At 47.8% G+C, this 21254-nt stretch overlaps 1 protein-coding gene across 2 annotated transcripts in view; it reads right to left on the bottom strand.

The window, feature by feature from the left end:
* Positions 1–1022: 1022 nt before the first annotated feature.
* Positions 1023–21254, bottom strand: part of lpar1 (lysophosphatidic acid receptor 1) — a 107346-nt gene continuing 87114 nt past the window's right edge. Inside the window, exons 3-4 of one of the 2 annotated variants that reach the window (XR_004210163.1) lie at positions 2490–3794; positions 1023–2372 (exon numbers count right to left, since the gene is read on the bottom strand). Coding sequence is in view for 1 of the 2 variants with exons in the window: in XM_031826004.1 (XP_031681864.1) it covers positions 3487–3794 (308 nt within the window). In the remaining variant the exon portion in view is untranslated. Of the gene's footprint in view, positions 3795–21254 lie in introns of both variants that reach the window. The other variant, XM_031826004.1, reaches the window with a different exon arrangement.

The raw sequence follows: 21254 nt of genomic DNA on the forward strand, positions 1-21254 counted from the left end.
ACATTTCTAAGTGACCCCAAACTTTTCAATGGTGTATGTCTCGTACACACTCAGGATGAAGGTATGGTTTATGAAGACACGGACCGTCTCGTACACACTCAGGATGAAGGTATGGGTGATGAAGACAGGGACCGTCTCGTACACACTCAGGATGAAGGTATGGTTTATGAAGACACGGACCGTCTCGTACACACTCAGGATGAAGGTATGGGTTATGAAGACAGGGACCGTCTCGTACACACTCAGGATGAAGGTATGGGTTATGAAGACAGGGACCGTCTCGTACACACTCAGGATGAAGGTATGGGTTATGAAGACAGGGACCGTCTCGTACATACTCAGGATGAAGGTATGGGTTATGAAGACAGGGATGGTCTCGTACACACTCAGGATGAAGGTATGGGTTATGAAGACAGGGACCGTCTCGTACACACTCAGGATGAAGGTATGGGTTATGAAGACAGGGACCGTCTCGTACACACTCAGGATGAAGGTATAGTTTATGAAGACAGGGATGGTCTCGTACACACTCAGGATGAAGGTATGGTTTATGAAGACAGGGACCGTCTCGTACACACTCAGGATGAAGGTATGGGTTATGAAGACAGGGACCGTCTCGTACACACTCAGGATGAAGGTATGGGTTATGAAGACAGGGACGTGTCCATATTGCAGATGCTTATAGGACAGACACACATTACAGCCTTGATGTGACATTATCAACTATTTTCTTACATCATTAGATGTAACACTATTAGGTCATCATGCTGCTTGACTAGATGTTTGCTATCTAGCTGAATTATAGTTTCCCATTCAGATCAATAGCATAAATAAACCTATAGGCACATAAAGCCATCTATAGCCACTCTATACCTTAACTGTCGATAAACTGAGAAGCATTTCCTTCGGTCATCGTCAAGGACAAGAGTGTATGTACCTGAAGTCTGGAATGTTTATGCTTTCTGCTTGGTCAAAAACATGCTATCAGAACAAAGGCAGGAAAAATTCTGTAAAAAAATATATATTTTTGTACATATTTATTTTCATTAGTCCACAGTTCCAGGTTCAAAATGTGTTGCGTGTCACCAGTCAAGTTAAGATATTGGACTTTCAAGAAGAAAAGCGTCATCATCCGCATCGTGATGATGATGTAATAAGCTTCATGTGATGAAAAATACATCATCATGATGTGGCCGGAGACACTTCTTGAATGTTCAATATCTTAACTTGACTGCTGACACGTAAATTGATTAAAAAAAAACAGTTTTATTGCAGAAGACCGCATGTTTACCACCTATCAAATCAGTGGTCCCAAACGGTCTGTCATACTTGGAATTCATACTTGGCTTAAAGCCAACGTAAAGTTTAAATGATTATAACACGTTCTCCTGAGGAACGACATCCGTTGTGTTAAGTGTTTGATATTCATAGGCTTTTAGCCTGTAATCCTAAGGGTGGAATCCAGCCAAAGCTTTAGGTTGAGTTAGGTAAAATAGGTCCCAAGCTTTCTGTCAATAGATCAACACACTTTGGAACAGAAAGTTAAAATGATGAACAGGGCTACGTCCCAAAAATGGAATCCTATTCCCTGTTTAGGGCACTAGTTTGATCAGGGCCCATTTAGGACACAGACCCAGATCTTATCAGACAACCTACTTTGTGATGTTAAAACCTTTGAAAGAAAGAGTGCTCCACTGTGGTCTGGCTCAAACAACAGAATACACTAACAAGAATCTAAGTGTTGTGATCACACTAAGGACTAAAATACTTGGCTAAAAAGCTATTCAGCCATTGAGAAAGACACATCTTCATACCGTATGATGATGGGGTAATGTGTTTATAACGATAAGTACTATAGTGTAAGCTGTTAGACATCAGGGCGGTTTGTTTCCGTGGCACTGTGAGGATGAGATTAGCAGAAATATTGACCGGACAGAATCTTCATCTTTCAAGTTTACAAGCTTCTGTTTGCATACGTCCCAAATGGCATCCTATTCCCTATATAGTGGACTAGGTGGCCCTGGGTACTGGTCAAAAAGTAGTGCACTGTGTATGGAATAGGGTGCCATTTGAGACTAACCAAAGTAAGGCAAGAAGGTCAGTAAGAAAGAGAGGGAAATATAGAGCAGGTTATATATTGGAGAAGTGGTTATACATTAGCCAGTTCTTTACATATTCATAGATTAGTCTTTAAATAGTTCATGTGGTATCAACAACAACAACCATTTTTTACAAAATAGAAAACAAATAACTAACAGCCTATCAGAGTCTTGCGATGCCTCTACCCTCGGTTTCCAACCCTCAGAGCAAGAGGGCATTAGCTTCTTCTTTTTCTGCATTCTGTCACCCTGGTCTTTATAGTAATGTTAGACCTATAGTCCATCACCCTGGTCTTCATAGTAATGTTAGACCTATAGTCCATCACCCTGGTCTTCATAGTAATGTTAGACCTATAGTCTATCACCCTGGTCTTCATAGTAATGTTAGACCTATAGTCCATCACCCTGGTCTTCATAGTAATGTTAGACCTATAGTCCATCACCCTGGTCTTCATAGTAATGTCAGACCTATAGTCCATCACCCTGGTCTTTATAGTAATGTTAGACCTATAGTCCATCACCCTGGTCTTCATAGTAATGTCAGACCTATAGTCCATCACCCTGGTCTTCATAGTAATGTCAGACCTGTAGTCCATCACCCTGGTCTTCATAGTAATGTTAGACCTATAGTCCATCACCCTGGTCTTCATAGTAATGTTAGACCTATAGTCCATCACCCTGGTCTTTATAGTAACATTAGATCTAGAATCCATCACCTGGCTTTATAGTAATGTTAGACCTATAGTCCATATCCCACCCACCTCCTTGGCCCCTGCCTGCCCTCCTTCTCCCACCCATCTCCTGGCCACCCCGGGGATGGGCTCTACACTGCAGCCTCTCCTGGCTGCAGCCCCACTTAGCTCCAGTCCCAGTCCCTCTCCTCTCCTCCTGTCTCCAGCTCCAGCCCCAAGTCCCTCACCTCCTGTGATCAGCCCCAGTCCCTCTCCTCTCCTCTTGTCTGTAACTCCAGCCCCTCTCCTCCTGTCTCCAGCTCCAGCTCCAGCCCCATGTCCCTCACCTCCTGTGATCAGCCCCAGTCCCTCTCCTCTCCTCCTGTCTCCAGCTCCAGCCCCAATCCCTGTCCTCTCCTCCTGTCTTCAGCTCCAGCCCCAGTCCCTCTCCTCTCCCCCTCTCCAGCTCCATCCCAAGTCCCTCTCCTCTCCCCCTCTCCATCTCCAGCACCAGTCCCCCTCCTCTCCAGCTCCATCCCAAATCCCTCTCCTCTCTCCATCTCCAGCACCAGTCCCAATCCCTATCCTCTCCTGTTTCCAGTCACAGTTCCTCCCCTGTCCTCTCCCTCCAGCCCCTCTCCTATCTCCACCTCCAGCCCCAGTCCCTCTCCTCCTGTCTCCAGCCCCAGTCCCTCTCCTGTCCTCCTCTCCTCCTCTCACACCACTGAGTGATCATTGTTTTGTTTCCCTCCACTCAGCACGGTGTGATTGATAGAGGAGGCTGAGCGGTCGGAGCCCTCGGCTGCCGTCCCGTTAACGTTCTCCTGGCGCTGACAGCACAGGATCTGCTTGAAGGTGGCGCTCATCTCCTTGTCCCGGTAGCTGTAGATGATGGGGTTCATAGCAGAGTTAAACTCAGCCAGAAGCAGGAAGAACTTCTCAAAGTCCAGGACGTTACAGTTGGCACAGAACACATCGAGGAGGAGGAGAACGAGGCCTGGAGTCCAGCACACGATGAACGCACCTGGAGCAGAAGAGAAAAGGTTCAATTTAAGCCTGAAAGATCAAATAAGGACATAAATATATGTAGTAGAGTTTTAATGTTATTTTCTATATATTGAGAAAGGATTCAATAGAAACAGGATATGTCACGGGCAAAACCGTTCTGGGCATCATAACTGATTTTAGAGACACATCAACATGTTAGCAACTTGTCGACAACTTGTGTAACACTGACACACCTGTGCACCACTGACACACCTGTGCATCACTGACACACCTGTGCACCACTGACACACCTGTGCACCACTGACACACCTGTGCACCACTGACACACCTGTGCACCACTGACACACCTGTGCACCACTGACACACCTGTGCACCACTGACACACCTGTGCACCACTGACACACCTGTGCACCACTGACACACCTGTGCACCACTGACACACTTGTGCACCACTGACACACCTGTGCATCACTGACACACCTGTGCACCACTGACACACCTGTGCACCACTGACACACCTGTGCACCGCTGACTCAGAGAACGGGACTGCTCACTGAGGATTGGTAAGAGAACGGGACTGCTCAGTGAGGATTGGTCAGAAAATAGGACTGCTCACTGAGGATTGGTCAGAGAATGGGACTGCTCAGTGAGGATTGGTTGGTTAGAGAATGGGACTGCTCAGTGAGGATTGGTTGGTTAGAGAATGGGACTGCTCAGTGAGGAATGGTTGGTTAGAGAATGGGACTGCTCAGTGAGGAATGGTTGGACAGAGAACGGGACTGCTCAGTTAGGATTGGTTGGTTAGAGAATGGGACTGCTCAGTTAGGATTGGTTGGTTAGAGAATGGGACTGCTCAGTTAGGATTGGTTGGTTAGAGAATGGGACTGCTCAGTGAGGATTGGTTGGTTAGAGAATGGGACTGCTCACTAAGGCCAGAAATCTCTCTGACAGATTCACCCTCAAAACAAGTATTAATTGAATGACTCAGTAAGTGTAATACAACTATGTGAATGACTCAGTAAGTGTAATACAACTATATGAATGACTCAGTAAGTACAATACAACTATATGAATGACTCAGTAAGTACAATACAACTATATGAATGACTCAGTAAGTGTAATACAACTATATGAATGACTCAGTAAGTGTAATACAACTATATGAATGACTCAGTAAGTACAATACAACTATATGAATGACTCAGTAAGTACAATACAACTATATGAATGACTCAGTAAGTACAATACAACTATATGAATGACTCAGTAAGTACAATACAACTATATGAATGACTCAGTAAGTACAATACAACTATATGAATGACTCAGTAAGTGTAATACAACTATATGAATGACTCAGTAAGTACAATACAACTATATGAATGACTCAGTAAGTACAATACATACTGTGTCTGTTTCAAATCTCCTCTCTAAGGGACATAATTATTCTTTGGAAACTGGAAACATACAGTATGTCTATACTACTGTAAAGATATGTAATTAACCTAACATACAAAACCCTACTTTATCTGATCACTCTTCATCCACAGACTAAACCTTGTAGTTTACAACCTTGTATTCCAAGTGCAGTAATGGCAGGCCTGATAAACAACCTCCCAGAACTTGTCATGAGGAGCCAGTGTATCTACATGTCTGTGTTTTCACTAACATAGTATTCGTCCCAAATGGCACCCTCTAGACTCATCGGGCTCTAGTCAAAAGTAGTGCACTATAATGGGAATAAGGTACCATTCCCCATAGGGCCCTTGTCTAAAGTAGTGCACTATAATGGGAATAGGGTACCATTCCCCATAGGGCCCTTGTCTAAAGTAGTGCACTATAATGGGAATAGGGTGCCATTCCCCATAGGGCTCTTGTCTAAAGTAGTGCACTATAATGGGAATAGGGTGCCATTCAGGAGACTCAAAGATAGTTAGTAGCTTTCTGCTAAGTCATCTCCTTGGTGTCTCTAACTCAATATTATCTTCCTCTTATCTTTGTCTGAATACAAAAACATGTCCCCGACCTTCCTACCCAGGGCTTCACAGAGTGGGTGCCAGAGTGTGAAACACAGCAACAACACGCCCCCGACCTTCCTTCACAGGGCTTCACAGAGTGGGTGCCAGAGTGTGAAACACAGCAACACGCCCCCGACCTTCCTTCACAGGGCTTCACAGAGTGGTACTTTGATCAACATGATGTTCTGATTATATCCATAATTACCAAGACAAAGACAGTCTATGATTTATACTATCCATGTTTTGCTGCTGAAAATCTCTGTTAAAAAAACAAAAACAATATTCAGACTCCAGATGGATTTTGTAAAAGAGCAGATATGTTGTGGAAGCTTTTCTCTGCTGTTTTCAATTCTGTGTGCAGCTGCTCAACGGGCCTGTCTCTATCTCATGCCTCAGTTATGCAGACGGACAGACAGACGGACGGACGGATGGACGCGTTGCAAACGGGATCTGTGGGAAGGGTTCTACACGGAACCCAAATAGGGTTGTCCCTTTGATACGTAACCCAAAAGGGTTCTACACGGAACCCAAATAGGGTTGTCCCTTTGATACGTAACCCAAAAGGGTTCTACACGGAACCCAAATAGCGTTGTCCCTTTGATACGTAACCGAAAAGGGTTCTACACGGAACCCAAATAGGGTTGTCCCTTTGATACGTAACCCAAAAGGGTTCTTCAAAGGGTTCCCCACGGAGTACAGCAACTTAGAGCGGGGAAATAGAAAGGCAATGTGTTTGAACCAGAACTTCATCTCTGTGCCATAGAAGAGAAGGGTTTAATTTCCTCCTGGAAAGCTGGTGTTCAATGCTGTAACCCCCCCAGGGGTGATTCTATCTGCCCTGTAAATAAATATAGACTTTAAGGGCAGAAAGGCTGATGTTCTTGACAGCCTCTGAGCTGTGGGTTGTAAATGGAGAGAGAGAAATGGACATAAAGAGAGAGAGGGAGAGAGAAAGAGAGAGAGGGAGAACTCCTCTCCCTTCAAAAATACTGGTTCCGGGGATGTCGTGGGAAAAGGATGGGAGCTAATTTATAACAGACGACAGGGATGAACAGAGACTATTTTAAACACAACACAACCCTAACACACCCTAGAGGAAGATAGTGTTTAAAACCTAAAACATCTCGGAGAAAAGAACCCCTAGAAACCGGCACGCTAACAGCAACACTGCTGAGATAACATTCAGCTAAAACATCATTAGCATCATCAATATCACTGTCATCATCATCAATAGCATCACTACCAATCACTTCCTAATCGCTCTCGTTTAGAAATGACACTGGCTAAATGGCCATGTAAAAGCTGGGGCCCAGTTGAATATGACACTGGCTAACTAGGTAAGTCAGTTTCAGAAGAACATCTTATTTTCAATGACGGCCTAGGAACAGTGGGTTAACTGGTCTAGGAACAGTGGGTTAACTGGCCTAGGAACAGTGGGTTAACTGGTCTAGGAACAGTGGGTTAACTGGTCTAGGAACAGTGGGTTAACTGGTCTAGGAACAGTGGGTTAACTGGTCTAGGAACAGTGGGTTAACTGGTCTAGGAACAGTGGGTTAACTGGTCTAGGAACAGTGGGTTAACTGATCTAGGAACAGTGGGTTAACTGGTCTAGGAACAGTGGGTTAACTGGTCTAGGAACAGTGGGTTAACTGGTCTAGGAACAGTGGGTTAACTGGTCTAGGAACAGTGGGTTAACTGGTCTAGGAACAGTGGATTAACTGGTCTAGGAACAGTGGATTAACTGCCTTGTTCAGGGGCAGAGCGACAGGTTTTTACTTTGTCAGCTCAGGGATTTGACCGTGCAACCTTTTGGTTACTAGTCCAACGCTCTAACCACTAGGCTACCTGGCTAAATGGCCATGCTAAAGCTGGGGACCAGTTGCTTCTACTGTTGACCAGGACCCATAGGGTAGTGTACTACTGTTGACTAGGACCCATAGGGTAGTGTACTACTGTTGACCAGGAACCCATAGCTAGGAGCCATAGGGTAGTGTACTACTGTTGACCAGGACCCATAGGGTAGTGTACTACTGTTGACCAGGACCCATAGCTAGGACCCATAGGGTAGTGTACTACTGTTGACCAGTAGTGTACTACTGTTGACCAGGACCCATAGGGTAGTGTACTGGGTCTCAACCCCGCCCTGTGCAACTGGGTACTGGACACTGGATACTGGACTTCCTGACGGGCCGCCCCCAGGTGGTGAGGGTAGGCAACAACATCTCCTCCCCGCTGATCAGGGAGTACAGGAGAGGGCTCAGAACGCACCCTTGTGGGGCCCCAGTGTTGACACTGGGGCCCCACAAGGGTGCGTTCTGAGCCCTCTCCTGTACTCCCTGTTCACCCACGACTGCGTGGCCACGCACGCCTCCAACTCAATCATCAAGTTTGCGGACGACACAACAGTGGTAGGCTTGATTACCAGCAACGACGAGACGGCCTACAGGTCGGAGTGTGGTGTCAGCAAAATAACCTCACACTCAACGTCAACAAAACTAAGGAGATGATTGTGGACTTCAGGAAACAGCAGAGGGAACCCCCTCCTATCCACATCGATGGAACAGTAGTGGAGAGGGTAGCAAGTTTTAAGTTCCTCGGCATACACATCACAGACAAACTGAATTGGTCCACTCACACAGACAGCATCGTGAAGAAGGCGCAGCAGCGCCTCTTCAACCTCAGGAGGCTGAAGAAATTTGGCTTGTCACCAAAAGCACTCACAAACTTCTACAGATGCACAATCGAGAGCATCCTGGCGGGATGTATCACCGCCTGGTACGGCAACTGCTCCGCCCTCAACCGTAAGGCTCTCCAGAGGGTAGTGAGGTCTGCACAACGCATCACCGGGGGCAAACTACCTGCCCTCCAGGACACCTACACCACCCGATGTTACAGGAAGGCCATAAAGATCATCAAGGACATCAACCACCCGAGCCACTGCCTGTTCACCCCGCTATCATCCAGAAGGCGAGGTCAGTACAGGTGCATCAAAGCTGGGACCGAGAGACTGAAAAACAGCTTCTATCTCAAGGCCATCAGACTGTTAAACAGCCACCACTAACATTGAGTGGCTGCTGCCAACACACTGACACTGACACTGACTCAACTCCAGCCACTTTAATAATGGGAATTGATGGGAAATGATGTAAATATATCACTAGCCACTTTGAACAATGCTACCTTATATAATGTTACTTACCTTACATTATTCATCTCATATGCATACGTATATACTGTACTCTATATCATCGACTGCATCCTTATGTAATACATGTATCACTAGCCACTTTAACTATGCCACTTTGTTGACATACTCATCTCATATGTATATACTGTACTCGATACCATCTACTGTATCTTGCCTATGCTGCTCTGTACCATCACTCATTCATATATCCTTATGTACATATTCTTTATCCCCTTACACTGTGTATAAGACAGTAGTTTTGGAATTGTTAGTTAGATTACTTGTTGGTTATTACAGCATTGTCGGAACTAGAAGCACAAGCATTTCGCTAAACTCGCATTAACATCTGCTAACCATGTGTATGTGACAAATAACATTTGATTTGATTTGATACTGTTGACCAGGACCCATAGGGTAGTGTGCTACTGTTGACCAGGACCCATATGGTAGTGTACTACTGTTGACCAGGACCCATAGGGTAGTGTACTACTGTTGAACAGGACCCATAGGGTAGTGTACTACTGTTGACCAGGACCCATAGGGTAGTGTGCTACTGTTTACCAGGACCCATAGGGTAGTGAACTACTGTTGACCAGGACCCATAGGGTAGTGTACTACTGTTCACCAGGACCCATAGGGTAGTGTACTACTGTTGACCAGGACCCATAGGGTAATGTGCTACTGTTGACCAGGACCCATAGCTAGGACCCATAGCTAGGACCCATAGGGTAGTGTCCTACTGTTGACCAGGACCCATAGGGTAGTATACTACTGTTGACCAGGACCCATAGGGTAGTGTGCTACTGTTGACCAGGACCCATAGGGTAGTGTGCTACTGTTGACCAGGACCCATAGGGTAGTGTACTACTGTTGACCAGGACCCAAAGGGTAGTGTGCTACTGTTGACCAGGCCACATAGGGTAGTGTACTACTGTTGACCAGGACCCATAGGGTAGTGTACTACTGTTGACCAGGACCCATAGGGTAGTGTGCTACTGTTGACCAGGACCCATAGCTAGGACCCATAGCTAGGACCCATAGGGTAGTGTACTACTGTTGACCAGGGCCCTAAGGTAGTGTACTACTGTTGACCAGGACCCATAGGCTAGTGTACTACTGTTTACCAGGACCCATAGCTTGGACCCATACGTTAGTGTACTACTGTTGACCATGGCCCATAGGGTAGTGTACTACTGTTGACCAGGACCCATAGGGTAGTGTACTACTGTTGACCAGGACTCATAGGGTAGTGTAATACTGTTGACCAGGACTCATAGGGTTGTGTACTACTGTTGACCAGGACCAATAGCTAGGACCCATAGCTAGGACCCATAGGGTAGTGTACTGCTGTTGACCAGGACCCATAGGGTATTGTTCTACTGTTGACCAGGGCCCATAGGGTTGTGTACTACTGTTGACCAGGACCCATAGGGTAGTGTACTACTGTTGACCAGGGCCCATAGGGTTGTGTACTACTGTTGACCAGGACCCATAGGGTAGTGTACTACTGTTGACCAGGACCAATAGGGTAGTGTACTACTGTTGACCAGGACCCATAGGGTAGTGTACTACTGTTGACCAGGAACCATAGGGTAGTGTTCTACTGTTGACCAGGACCCATAGCTAGGACCCATAGGGTAGTGTTCTACTGTTGACCAGGACCCATAGCTAGGACCCATAGGGTAGTGTAGTACTGTTGACCAGGACCCATAGGGTAGTGTGCTACTGTTGACCAGGACCCATAGGGTAGTGAACTACTGTTGACCAGGACCCATAGGGTAGTGTACTACTGTTCACCAGGACCCATAGGGTAGTGTACTACTGTTGACCAGGACCCATAGGGTAATGTGCTACTGTTGACCAGGACCCATAGCTAGGACCCATAGCTAGGACCCATAGGGTAGTGTCCTACTGTTGACCAGGAACCATAGGGTAGTATACTACTGTTGACCAGGACCCATAGGGTAGTGTGCTACTGTTGACCAGGACCCATAGGGTAGTGTGCTACTGTTGACCAGGACCCATAGGGTAGTGTACTACTGTTGACCAGGACCCAAAGGGTAGTGTGCTACTGTTGACCAGGCCACATAGGGTAGTGTACTACTGTTGACCAGGACCCATAGGGTAGTGTACTACTGTTGACCAGGACCCATAGGGTAGTGTGCTACTGTTGACCAGGACCCATAGCTAGGACCCATAGCTAGGACCCATAGGGTAGTGTACTACTGTTGACCAGGGCCCTAAGGTAGTGTACTACTGTTGACCAGGACCCATAGGCTAGTGTACTACTGTTTACCAGGACCCATAGCTTGGACCCATACGTTAGTGTACTACTGTTGACCATGGCCCATAGGGTAGTGTACTACTGTTGACCAGGACCCATAGGGTAGTGTACTACTGTTGACCAGGACTCATAGGGTAGTGTAATACTGTTGACCAGGACTCATAGGGTTGTGTACTACTGTTGACCAGGACCAATAGCTAGGACCCATAGCTAGGACCCATAGGGTAGTGTACTGCTGTTGACCAGGACCCATAGGGTATTGTTCTACTGTTGACCAGGGCCCATAGGGTTGTGTACTACTGTTGACCAGGACCCATAGGGTAGTGTACTACTGTTGACCAGGGCCCATAGGGTTGTGTACTACTGTTGACCAGGACCCATAGGGTAGTGTACTACTGTTGACCAGGACCAATAGGGTAGTGTACTACTGTTGACCAGGACCCATAGGGTAGTGTACTACTGTTGACCAGGAACCATAGGGTAGTGTTCTACTGTTGACCAGGACCCATAGCTAGGACCCATAGGGTAGTGTTCTACTGTTGACCAGGACCCATAGCTAGGACCCATAGGGTAGTGTAGTACTGTTGACCAGGACCCTTAGGGTAGTGTAGTACTGTTGACCAGGACCCTTAGGGTAGTGTACTACTGTTGACCAGGCCCCATCGGGTAGTATACTACTGTTGACCAGGACCCATCGGGTAGTGTGCTACTGTTGACCAGGGCCCATAGGGTAGTGTACTACTGTTGACCAGGACACATAGGGTAGTGTACTACTGTTGACCAGGACCCATAGGGTAGTGTACTACTGTTGACCAGGACCCATAGGGTAGTGTGCTACTGTTGACCAGGACCCATAGGGTAGTGTACTACTGTTGACCAGGACCCATAGGGTAGTGTACTACTGTTGACCAGGACCCATAGGGTTGTGTGCTACTGTTGACCAGGCCCCACAGGGTAGTGTACTATGGTTGACCAGGACCCATAGGGTAGTGTACTACTGTTGACCAGGACCAATAGGGTAGTGTACTACTGTTGACCAGGACCCATAGGGTAATGTACTACTGTTAACCAGGACCCATAGGGTAGTGTACTACTGTTGACCGGCACTAATAGGGTAGTGTACTACTGTTGACTAGGACCCATAGCTAGGACCCATAAGGTAGTGCACTACTGTTGACCAGGACCCATAGGGTAGTGTACTACTGTTGACCAGGACCCATAGGGTAGTGTTCTACTGTTGACCAGGACCCATAGGGTAGGGTACTACTGTTGACCAGAACCCAAAGGGTAGTGTTCTACTGTTGACCAGGGCCCATAGCTAGGACCCATAGGGTAGTGAACTACTGTTGACCAGGATACATAGCTAGGACCCATAAGGTAGTGTACTACTGTTGACAAGGACCCATAGTGTAGTGTACTACTGTTGACCAGGACCCATAGCTAGGACCCATAAGGTAGTGTACTACTATTGACCAGGACCCATAGTGTAGTGTACTACTGTTGACCAGGGCCCATAGGGTAGTGTACTACTGTTGACCAGGAGCAATAGCTAGGACCCATAAGGTAGTGTACTACTGTTGACCAGGACCCATAGGGTAGTGTACTACTGTTGACCAGGACCCATAAGGTAGTGTACTACTGTTGACAAGGACCAATAGCTAGGACCCATAAGGTAGTGTACTACTGTTGACCAGGACCCATAGGGTAGTGTTCTACTGTTGACCAGGACCCATAGGGTAGGGTACTACCGTTGACCAGGACCCATAGGGTAGTGTTCTACTGTTGACCAGGCCCATAGGGTAGTGTACTACTGTTGACCAGGACCAATAGCTAGGACCCATAAGGTAGTGTACTACTGTTGACCAGGACCCATAGGGTAGTGTTCTACTGTTGACCAGGACCCATAGGGTAGGGTACTACCGTTGACCAGGACCCATAGGGTAGTGTTCTACTGTTGACCAGGCCCATAGGGTAGTGTACTACTGTTGACCAGGCCCCATAGGGAAGTGTACTACTGTTGACCAGGACCAATAGCTAGGACCCATAGAGTAGTGTACTACTGTTGACCAGGACCCATAGGGTAGTGTGCTACTGTTGACCAGGCCCCACAGGGTAGTGTACTACGGTTGACCAGGACCCATAGGGTAGTGTACTACTGTTGGACCCATAGGTCCCATAGGACCCATAGGTGCTTCTACACCTGCATTGCTTGCTGTTTGGGGTTTTAGGCTGGGTTTCTGTACAGCACTTTGAGATATCAGCTGATGTACGAAGGGCTATATAAATACATTTGATTTGATTTGATTTGATTTGATAGGGTAGTGTACTACTGTTGAACAGGACCCATAGCTAGGACCCATAGGGTAGTGTACTACTGTTGACCAGGACCCATAGCTAGGACCCATAGGGTAGTGTACTACTGTTGACCAGGACCCATAGCTAGGACCCATAGTGTAGTGTACTACTGTTGACCAGGACCCATAGCTAGGACCCATAGTGTAGTGTACTACTGTTGACCAGGACCCATAGGGTAGTGTACTACTGTTCACCAGGACCCATAGGGTAGTGTACTACTGTTGACCAGGACCCATAGGGTAGTGTGCTACTGTTGACCAGGACCCATAGCTAGGACCCATAGCTAGGACCCATAGGGTAGTGTCCTACTGTTGACCAGGACCCATAGGGTAGTATACTACTGTTGACCAGGACCCATAGGGTAGTGTGCTACTGTTGACCAGGACCCATAGGGTAGTGTGCTACTGTTGACCAGGACCCATAGGGTAGTGTACTACTGTTGACCAGGACCCAAAGGGTAGTGTGCTACTGTTGACCAGGCCGCATAGGGTAGTGTACTACTGTTGACCAGGACCCATAGGGTAGTGTACTACTGTTGACCAGGGCCCATAGGGTAGTGTGCTACTGTTGACCAGGACCCATAGCTAGGACCCATAGCTAGGACCCATAGGGTAGTGTACTACTGTTGACCAGGGCCCTAAGGTAGTGTACTACTGTTGACCAGGACCCATAGGCTAGTGTACTACTGTTTACCAGGACCCATAGCTTGGACCCATACGTTAGTGTACTACTGTTGACCATGGCCCATAGGGTAGTGTACTACTGTTGACCAGGACCCATAGGGTAGTGTACTACTGTTGACCAGGACTCATAGGGTAGTGTAATACTGTTGACCAGGACTCATAGGGTTGTGTACTACTGTTGACCAGGACCAATAGCTAGGACCCATAGCTAGGACCCATAGGGTAGTGTACTGCTGTTGACCAGGACCCATAGGGTATTGTTCTACTGTTGACCAGGGCCCATAGGGTTGTGTACTACTGTTGACCAGGACCCATAGGGTAGTGTACTACTGTTGACCAGGGCCCATAGGGTTGTGTACTACTGTTGACCAGGACCCATAGGGTAGTGTACTACTGTTGACCAGGACCAATAGGGTAGTGTACTACTGTTGACCAGGACCCATAGGGTAGTGTACTACTGTTGACCAGGAACCATAGGGTAGTGTTCTACTGTTGACCAGGACCCATAGCTAGGACCCATAGGGTAGTGTTCTACTGTTGACCAGGACCCATAGCTAGGACCCATAGGGTAGTGTAGTACTGTTGACCAGGACCCTTAGGGTAGTGTAGTACTGTTGACCAGGACCCTTAGGGTAGTGTAGTACTGTTGACCAGGCCCCATCGGGTAGTATACTACTGTTGACCAGGACCCATCGGGTAGTGTGCTACTGTTGACCAGGGCCCATAGGGTAGGGTACTACTGTTGACCAGGACACATAGGGTAGTGTACTACTGTTGACCAGGACCCATAGGGTAGTGTACTACTGTTGACCAGGACCCATAGGGTAGTGTACTACTGTTGACCAGGACCCATAGGGTAGTGTACTACTGTTGACCAGGACCCATAGGGTTGTGTGCTACTGTTGACCAGGCCCCACAGGGTAGTGTACTATGGTTGACCAGGACCCATAGGGTAGTGTACTACTGTTGACCAGGACCAATAGGGTAGTGTACTACTGTTGACCAGGACCCATAGGGTAATGCACTACTGTTGACCAGGACCCATAGGGTAGGGTACTACTGTTGACCAGGGCACATAGGGTAGTGTACTACTGTTGACCAGAACCCATAGCTAGGACCCATAGGGTAGTGTAGTAACTGTTGACCAGGACAGATAAGGAATTAGATGCTATTTGGAAAGAATGCTTGTCTCAGTGAGCTTTCAGTAATGGAGTCTTTGCCCTTGAGCTAATTGACCACCACACCACACTGAGCTTGTTCAGTATGCTGTCTTTGTGGTGAAAGCCACCAAGTCACTTTGACAAGTGAAAAAGCCTCCACTGTGACCAAGTATATGTTTATCAACCAGCCTGTGGCTTCTTCAGTTAGACAAACCAAAGCTCTAAACTTCTATTAGAATATTGTTCCTGCCAAGGCAGCAGCTACTCTTCCTGGGGTTTATTATGGATCCCCATTAGTTCCTGCCAGGCCGGAGCTACTCTTCCTGGGGTTTATTATGGATCCCCATTAGTTCCTGCCAAGGCAGCAGCTACTCTTCCTGGGGTTTATTATGGATCCTCATTAGTTCCTGCCAAGGCAGCAGCTACTCTTCCTGGGGTTTATTATGGTTCCCCATTAGTTCCTGCCAGGGCAGCAGCTACTCTTCCTGGGTTTATAATGGATCCCCATTAGTTCCTGCCAAGGCAGCAGCTACTCTTCCTGGGGTTTATTATGGATCCTCATTAGTTCCTGCCAAGGCAGCAGCTACTCTTCCTGGGGTTTATTATGGATCCCCATTAGTTCCTGTCAAGGCAGCAGCTACTCTTCCTGGGGTTTATTATGGATCCCCATTAGTTCCTGTCAAGGCAGCAGCTACTCTTCCTGGGGTTTATTATGGATCCCCATTAGTTCCTGCCAAGGCAGCAGCTACTCTTCCTGTGGTTTATTATGGAACCCCATTAGTTCCTGTCAAGGCAGCAGCTACTCTTCCTGGGGTTTATTATGGATCCCCATTAGTTCCTGCCAAGGCAGCAGCTACTCTTCCTGGGGTTTATTATGGATCCCCATTAGTTCCTGTCAAGGCAACAGCTACTCTTCCTGGGGTTTATTATGGATCCCCATTAGTTCCTGCCAAGGCAGCAGCTACTCTTCCTGGGGTTTATTATGGATCCCCATTAGTTCCTGTCAAGGCAGCAGCTACTCTTCCTGGGGTTTATTATGGTTCCCAATTAGTTCCTGTAAAGGCAGCAGCTAATCTTCCTGGGGTTTATTATGGATCCCCATTAGTTCCTGCCAGGCCGGAGCTACTCTTCCTAGGGTTTATTATGGATCCCCATTAGTTCCTGCCAAGGCAGCAGCTACTCTTCCTGGGGTTTATTATGGATACCCATTAGTTCCTGCCAAGGCAGCAGCTACTCTTCCTGGGGTTTATTATGGATCCCCATTAGTTCCTGTCAAGGCAACAGCTACTCTTCCTGGGGTTTATTATGGATCCCCATTAGTTCCTGTCAAGGCAACAGCTACTCTTCCTGGGGTTTATTAATGGATCCCCATTAGTTCCTGCCAAGGCAGCAGCTACTCTTCCTGGGGTTTATTATGGATCCCCATTAGTTCCTGTCAAGGCAGCAGTTACTCTTCCTGGGGTTTATTATTGTTCCCAATTTGTTCCTGTCAAGGCAGCAGCTACTCTTCCTGGGGTTTATTATGGATCCCCATTAGTTTCTGCCAAGGCAGCAGCTAATCTTCCTGGGGTTTATTATGGATCCCCATTAGTTCCTGCCAAGGTAGCAGCTACTCTTCCTGGGGTTTATTGTGGATCCCCATTAGTTCTTGACAAGGCAGCAGCTACTCTTCATGGGGTTAATTATGGATCCCCATTAGTTCCTGTCAAGGCAGCAGCTACTCTTCCTGGGGTTTATTATGGAACCCCATTAGTTCCTGCCAAGGCAGCAGCTACTCATTAGTTCCTGCCAAGGCAGCAGCTTCTCTTCCTGGGGTTATTATGTATCCCCATTAGTTCCTGCCAAGGCAGCAGCTACTCTTCCTGGGGTTTATTATGGATCCCCATTAGTTCCTGTCAAGGCAGCAGCTACTCTTCCTGGGGTTTATTATGGATCCCCATTAGTTCCTGCCAGGCCGGCTCTACTCTTCCTGGGGTTTATTATGGATCCCCATTAGTTCCTGCCAGGCCGGAGCTACTCTTCCTGGGGTTTATTATGGATCCCCATTAGTTCCTGCCAGGCCAGAGCTACTCTTCCTGGGGTTTATTATGGATCCCCATTAGTTGCTGCCAAGGCAGCAGCTACTCTTCCCGGGGTTTATTATTGATCCCCATTAGTTCCTGCCAAGGCAGCAGCTACTCTTCCTGGGGTTTATTATGGATCCCCATTAGTTCCTGCCAGGCCGGAGCTACTCTTCCTGGGGTTTATTATGGATCCCCATTAGTTCCTGCCAGGCCGGATCTACTCTTCCTGGGGTTTATTATGGAACCCCATTAGTGCCTGCCAGGCCGGAGCTACTCTTCCTGGGGTTTATTATGGATCCCCATTAGTTGCTGCCAGGCCGGAGCTACTCTTCCTGGGGTTTATTATGGATCCCCATTAGTTGCTGCCAAGGCAGCAGCTACTCTTCCTGGGGTTTATTATTGATCCCCATTAGTTCCTGCCAAGGCAGCAGCTACTCTTCCTGGGGTTTATTATGGAACCCCAATAGTGCCTGCCAGGCCGGAGCTACTCTTCCTGGGGTTTATTATGGAACCCCATTAGTGCCTGCCAGGCCGGACCTACTCTTCCTGGGGTTTATTATGGATCCCCATTAGTGCCTGCCAGGCCGGAGCTACTCTATCTGGGGATTATTATGTATCCCCATTAGTGCCTGCCAGGCCGGAGCTACTCTTCCTGGGGTTTATTATGGATCCCCATTAGTGCCTGCCAGGCAGCAGCTACTCTTCCTGGGGTTTATTATGGATCCCCATTAGTGCCTGCCAGGCAGCAGCTACTCTTCCTGGGGTTTATTATGGAACCCCATTAGTGCCTGCCAGGCCGGAGCTACTCTTCCTGGGGTTTATTATGGAACCCCATTAGTGCCTGCCAGGCCGGAGCTACTCTTCCTGGGGTTTATTATGGAACCCCATTAGTGCCTGCCAAGGCAGCAGCTACTCTTCCTGGGGTTTATTATGGATCCCCATTAGTTCCTGCCAGGCTGGAGCTACTCTTCCTGGGGTTTATTATTGATCCCCATTAGTTCCTGCCAGGCCAGAGCTACTCTTCCTGGGGTTTATTATGGAACCCCATTAGTTCCTGCCAGGCCGGAGCTACTCTTCCTGGGGTTTATTATGGAACCCCATTAGTTCCTGCCAGGCTGGAGCTACTCTTCCTGGTGTTTATTATTGATCACCATTAGTTCCTGCCAGGCCGGAGCTACTCTTCCTGGGGTTTATTATTGATCCCCATTAGTTCCTGCCAGGCCGGAGCTACTCTTCCTGGGGTTTATTATTGATCCCCATTAGTGCCTGCCAGGCAGCAGCTACTCTTCCTGGGGTTTATTATGGAACCCCATTAGTGCCTGTCAAGGCAGCAGCTGCTCTTCCTGGGGTTTATTATGGATCCCCATTAGTTCCTGCCAAGGCAGCAGCTACTCTTCCTGGGGTTTATTATGGATCCCCATTAGTTCCTGTCAAGGCAACAGCTACTCTTCCTGGGGTTTATTATGGATCCCCATTAGTTCCTGCCAAGGCAGCAGCTACTCTTCCTGGGGTTTATTATGGATCCCCATTAGTTCCTGTCAAGGCAGCAGCTACTCTTCCTGGGGTTTATTATGGTTCCCAATTAGTTCCTGTTAAGGCAGCAGCTAATCTTCCTGGGGTTTATTATGGATCCCCATTAGTTCCTGCCAGGCCGGAGCTACTCTTCCTAGGGTTTATTATGGATCCCCATTAGTTCCTGCCAAGGCAGCAGCTACTCTTCCTGGGGTTTATTATGGATACCCATTAGTTCCTGCCAAGGCAGCAGCTACTCTTCCTGGGGTTTATTATGGATCCCCATTAGTTCCTGTCAAGGCAACAGCTACTCTTCCTGGGGTTTATTATGGATCCCCATTAGTTCCTGTCAAGGCAACAGCTACTCTTCCTGGGGTTTATTAATGGATCCCCATTAGTTCCTGCCAAGGCAGCAGCTACTCTTCCTGGGGTTTATTATGGATCCCCATTAGTTCCTGTCAAGGCAGCAGTTACTCTTCCTGGGGTTTATTATTGTTCCCAATTTGTTCCTGTCAAGGCAGCAGCTACTCTTCCTGGGGTTTATTATGGATCCCAATTTGTTCCTGTCAAGGCAGCAGCTACTCTTCCTGGGGTTTATTATGGATCCCCATTAGTTTCTGCCAAGGCAGCAGCTAATCTTCCTGGGGTTTATTATGGATCCCCATTAGTTCCTGCCAAGGTAGCAGCTACTCTTCCTGGGGTTTATTGTGGATCCCCATTAGTTCTTGACAAGGCAGCAGCTACTCTTCATGGGGTTAATTATGGATCCCCATTAGTTCCTGTCAAGGCAGCAGCTACTCTTCCTGGGGTTTATTATGGAACCCCATTAGTTCCTGCCAAGGCAGCAGCTACTCATTAGTTCCTGCCAAGGCAGCAGCTTCTCTTCCTGGGGTTATTATGGATCCCCATTAGTTCCTGCCAAGGCAGCAGCTACTCTTCCTGGGGTTTATTATGGATCCCCATTAGTTCCTGCCAGGCCGGAGCTACTCTTCCTGGGGTTTATTATGGATCCCCATTAGTTCCTGCCAGGCCAGAGCTACTCTTCCTGGGGTTTATTATGGATCCCCATTAGTTGCTGCCAAGGCAGCAGCTACTCTTCCTGGGGTTTATTATTGATCCCCATTAGTTCCTGCCAAGGCAGCAGCTACTCTTCCTGGGGTTTATTATGGAACCCCATTAGTGCCTGCCAGGCCGGAGCTACTCTTCCTGGGGTTTATTATGGAACCCCATTAGTGCCTGCCAGGCCGGAGCTACTCTTCCTGGGGTTTATTATGGATCCCCATTAGTGCCTGCCAGGCCGGAGCTACTCTTCCTGGGGATTATTATGTATCCCCATTAGTGCCTGCCAGGCCGGAGCTACTCTTCCTGGGGTTTATTATGGATCCCCATTAGTGCCTGCCAGGCAGCAGCTACTCTTCCTGGGGTTTATTATGGATCCCCATTAGTGCCTGCCAGGCAGCAGCTACTCTTCCTGGGGTTTATTATGGAACCCCATTAGTGCCTGCCAGGCCGGAGCTACTCTTCCTGGGGTTTATTATGGAACCCCATTAGTGCCTGCCAGGCCGGAGCTACTCTTCCTGGGGTTTATTATGGAACCCCATTAGTGCCTGCCAAGGCAGCAGCTACTCTTCCTGGGGTTTATTATGGATCCCCATTAGTGCCTGCCAGGCCGGAGCTACTCTTCCTGGGGTTTATTATTGATCCCCATTAGTTCCTGCCAGGCCGGAGCTACTCTTCCTGGGGTTTATTATTGATCCCCATTAGTGCCTGCCAGGCAGCAGCTACTCTTCCTGGGGTTTATTATGGAACCCCATTAGTGCCTGTCAAGGCAGCAGCTGCTCTTCCTGGGGTTTATTATGGATCCCCATTAGTTCCTGCCAAGGCAGCAGCTACTCTTCCTGGGGTTTATTATGGATCCCCATTAGTTCCTGTCAAGGCAACAGCTACTCTTCCTGGGGTTTATTATGGATCCCCATTAGTTCCTGCCAAGGCAGCAGCTACTCTTCCTGGGGTTTATTATGGATCCCCATTAGTTCCTGTCAAGGCAGCAGCTACTCTTCCTGGGGTTTATTATGGTTCCCAATTAGTTCCTGTTAAGGCAGCAGCTAATCTTCCTGGGGTTTATTATGGATCCCCATTAGTTCCTGCCAGGCCGGAGCTACTCTTCCTAGGGTTTATTATGGATCCCCATTAGTTCCTGCCAAGGCAGCAGCT

This window comes from Oncorhynchus kisutch, linkage group LG6 (assembly GCF_002021735.2).
Source record: "Oncorhynchus kisutch isolate 150728-3 linkage group LG6, Okis_V2, whole genome shotgun sequence".
Lineage (NCBI taxonomy): Eukaryota > Metazoa > Chordata > Actinopteri > Salmoniformes > Salmonidae > Oncorhynchus > Oncorhynchus kisutch.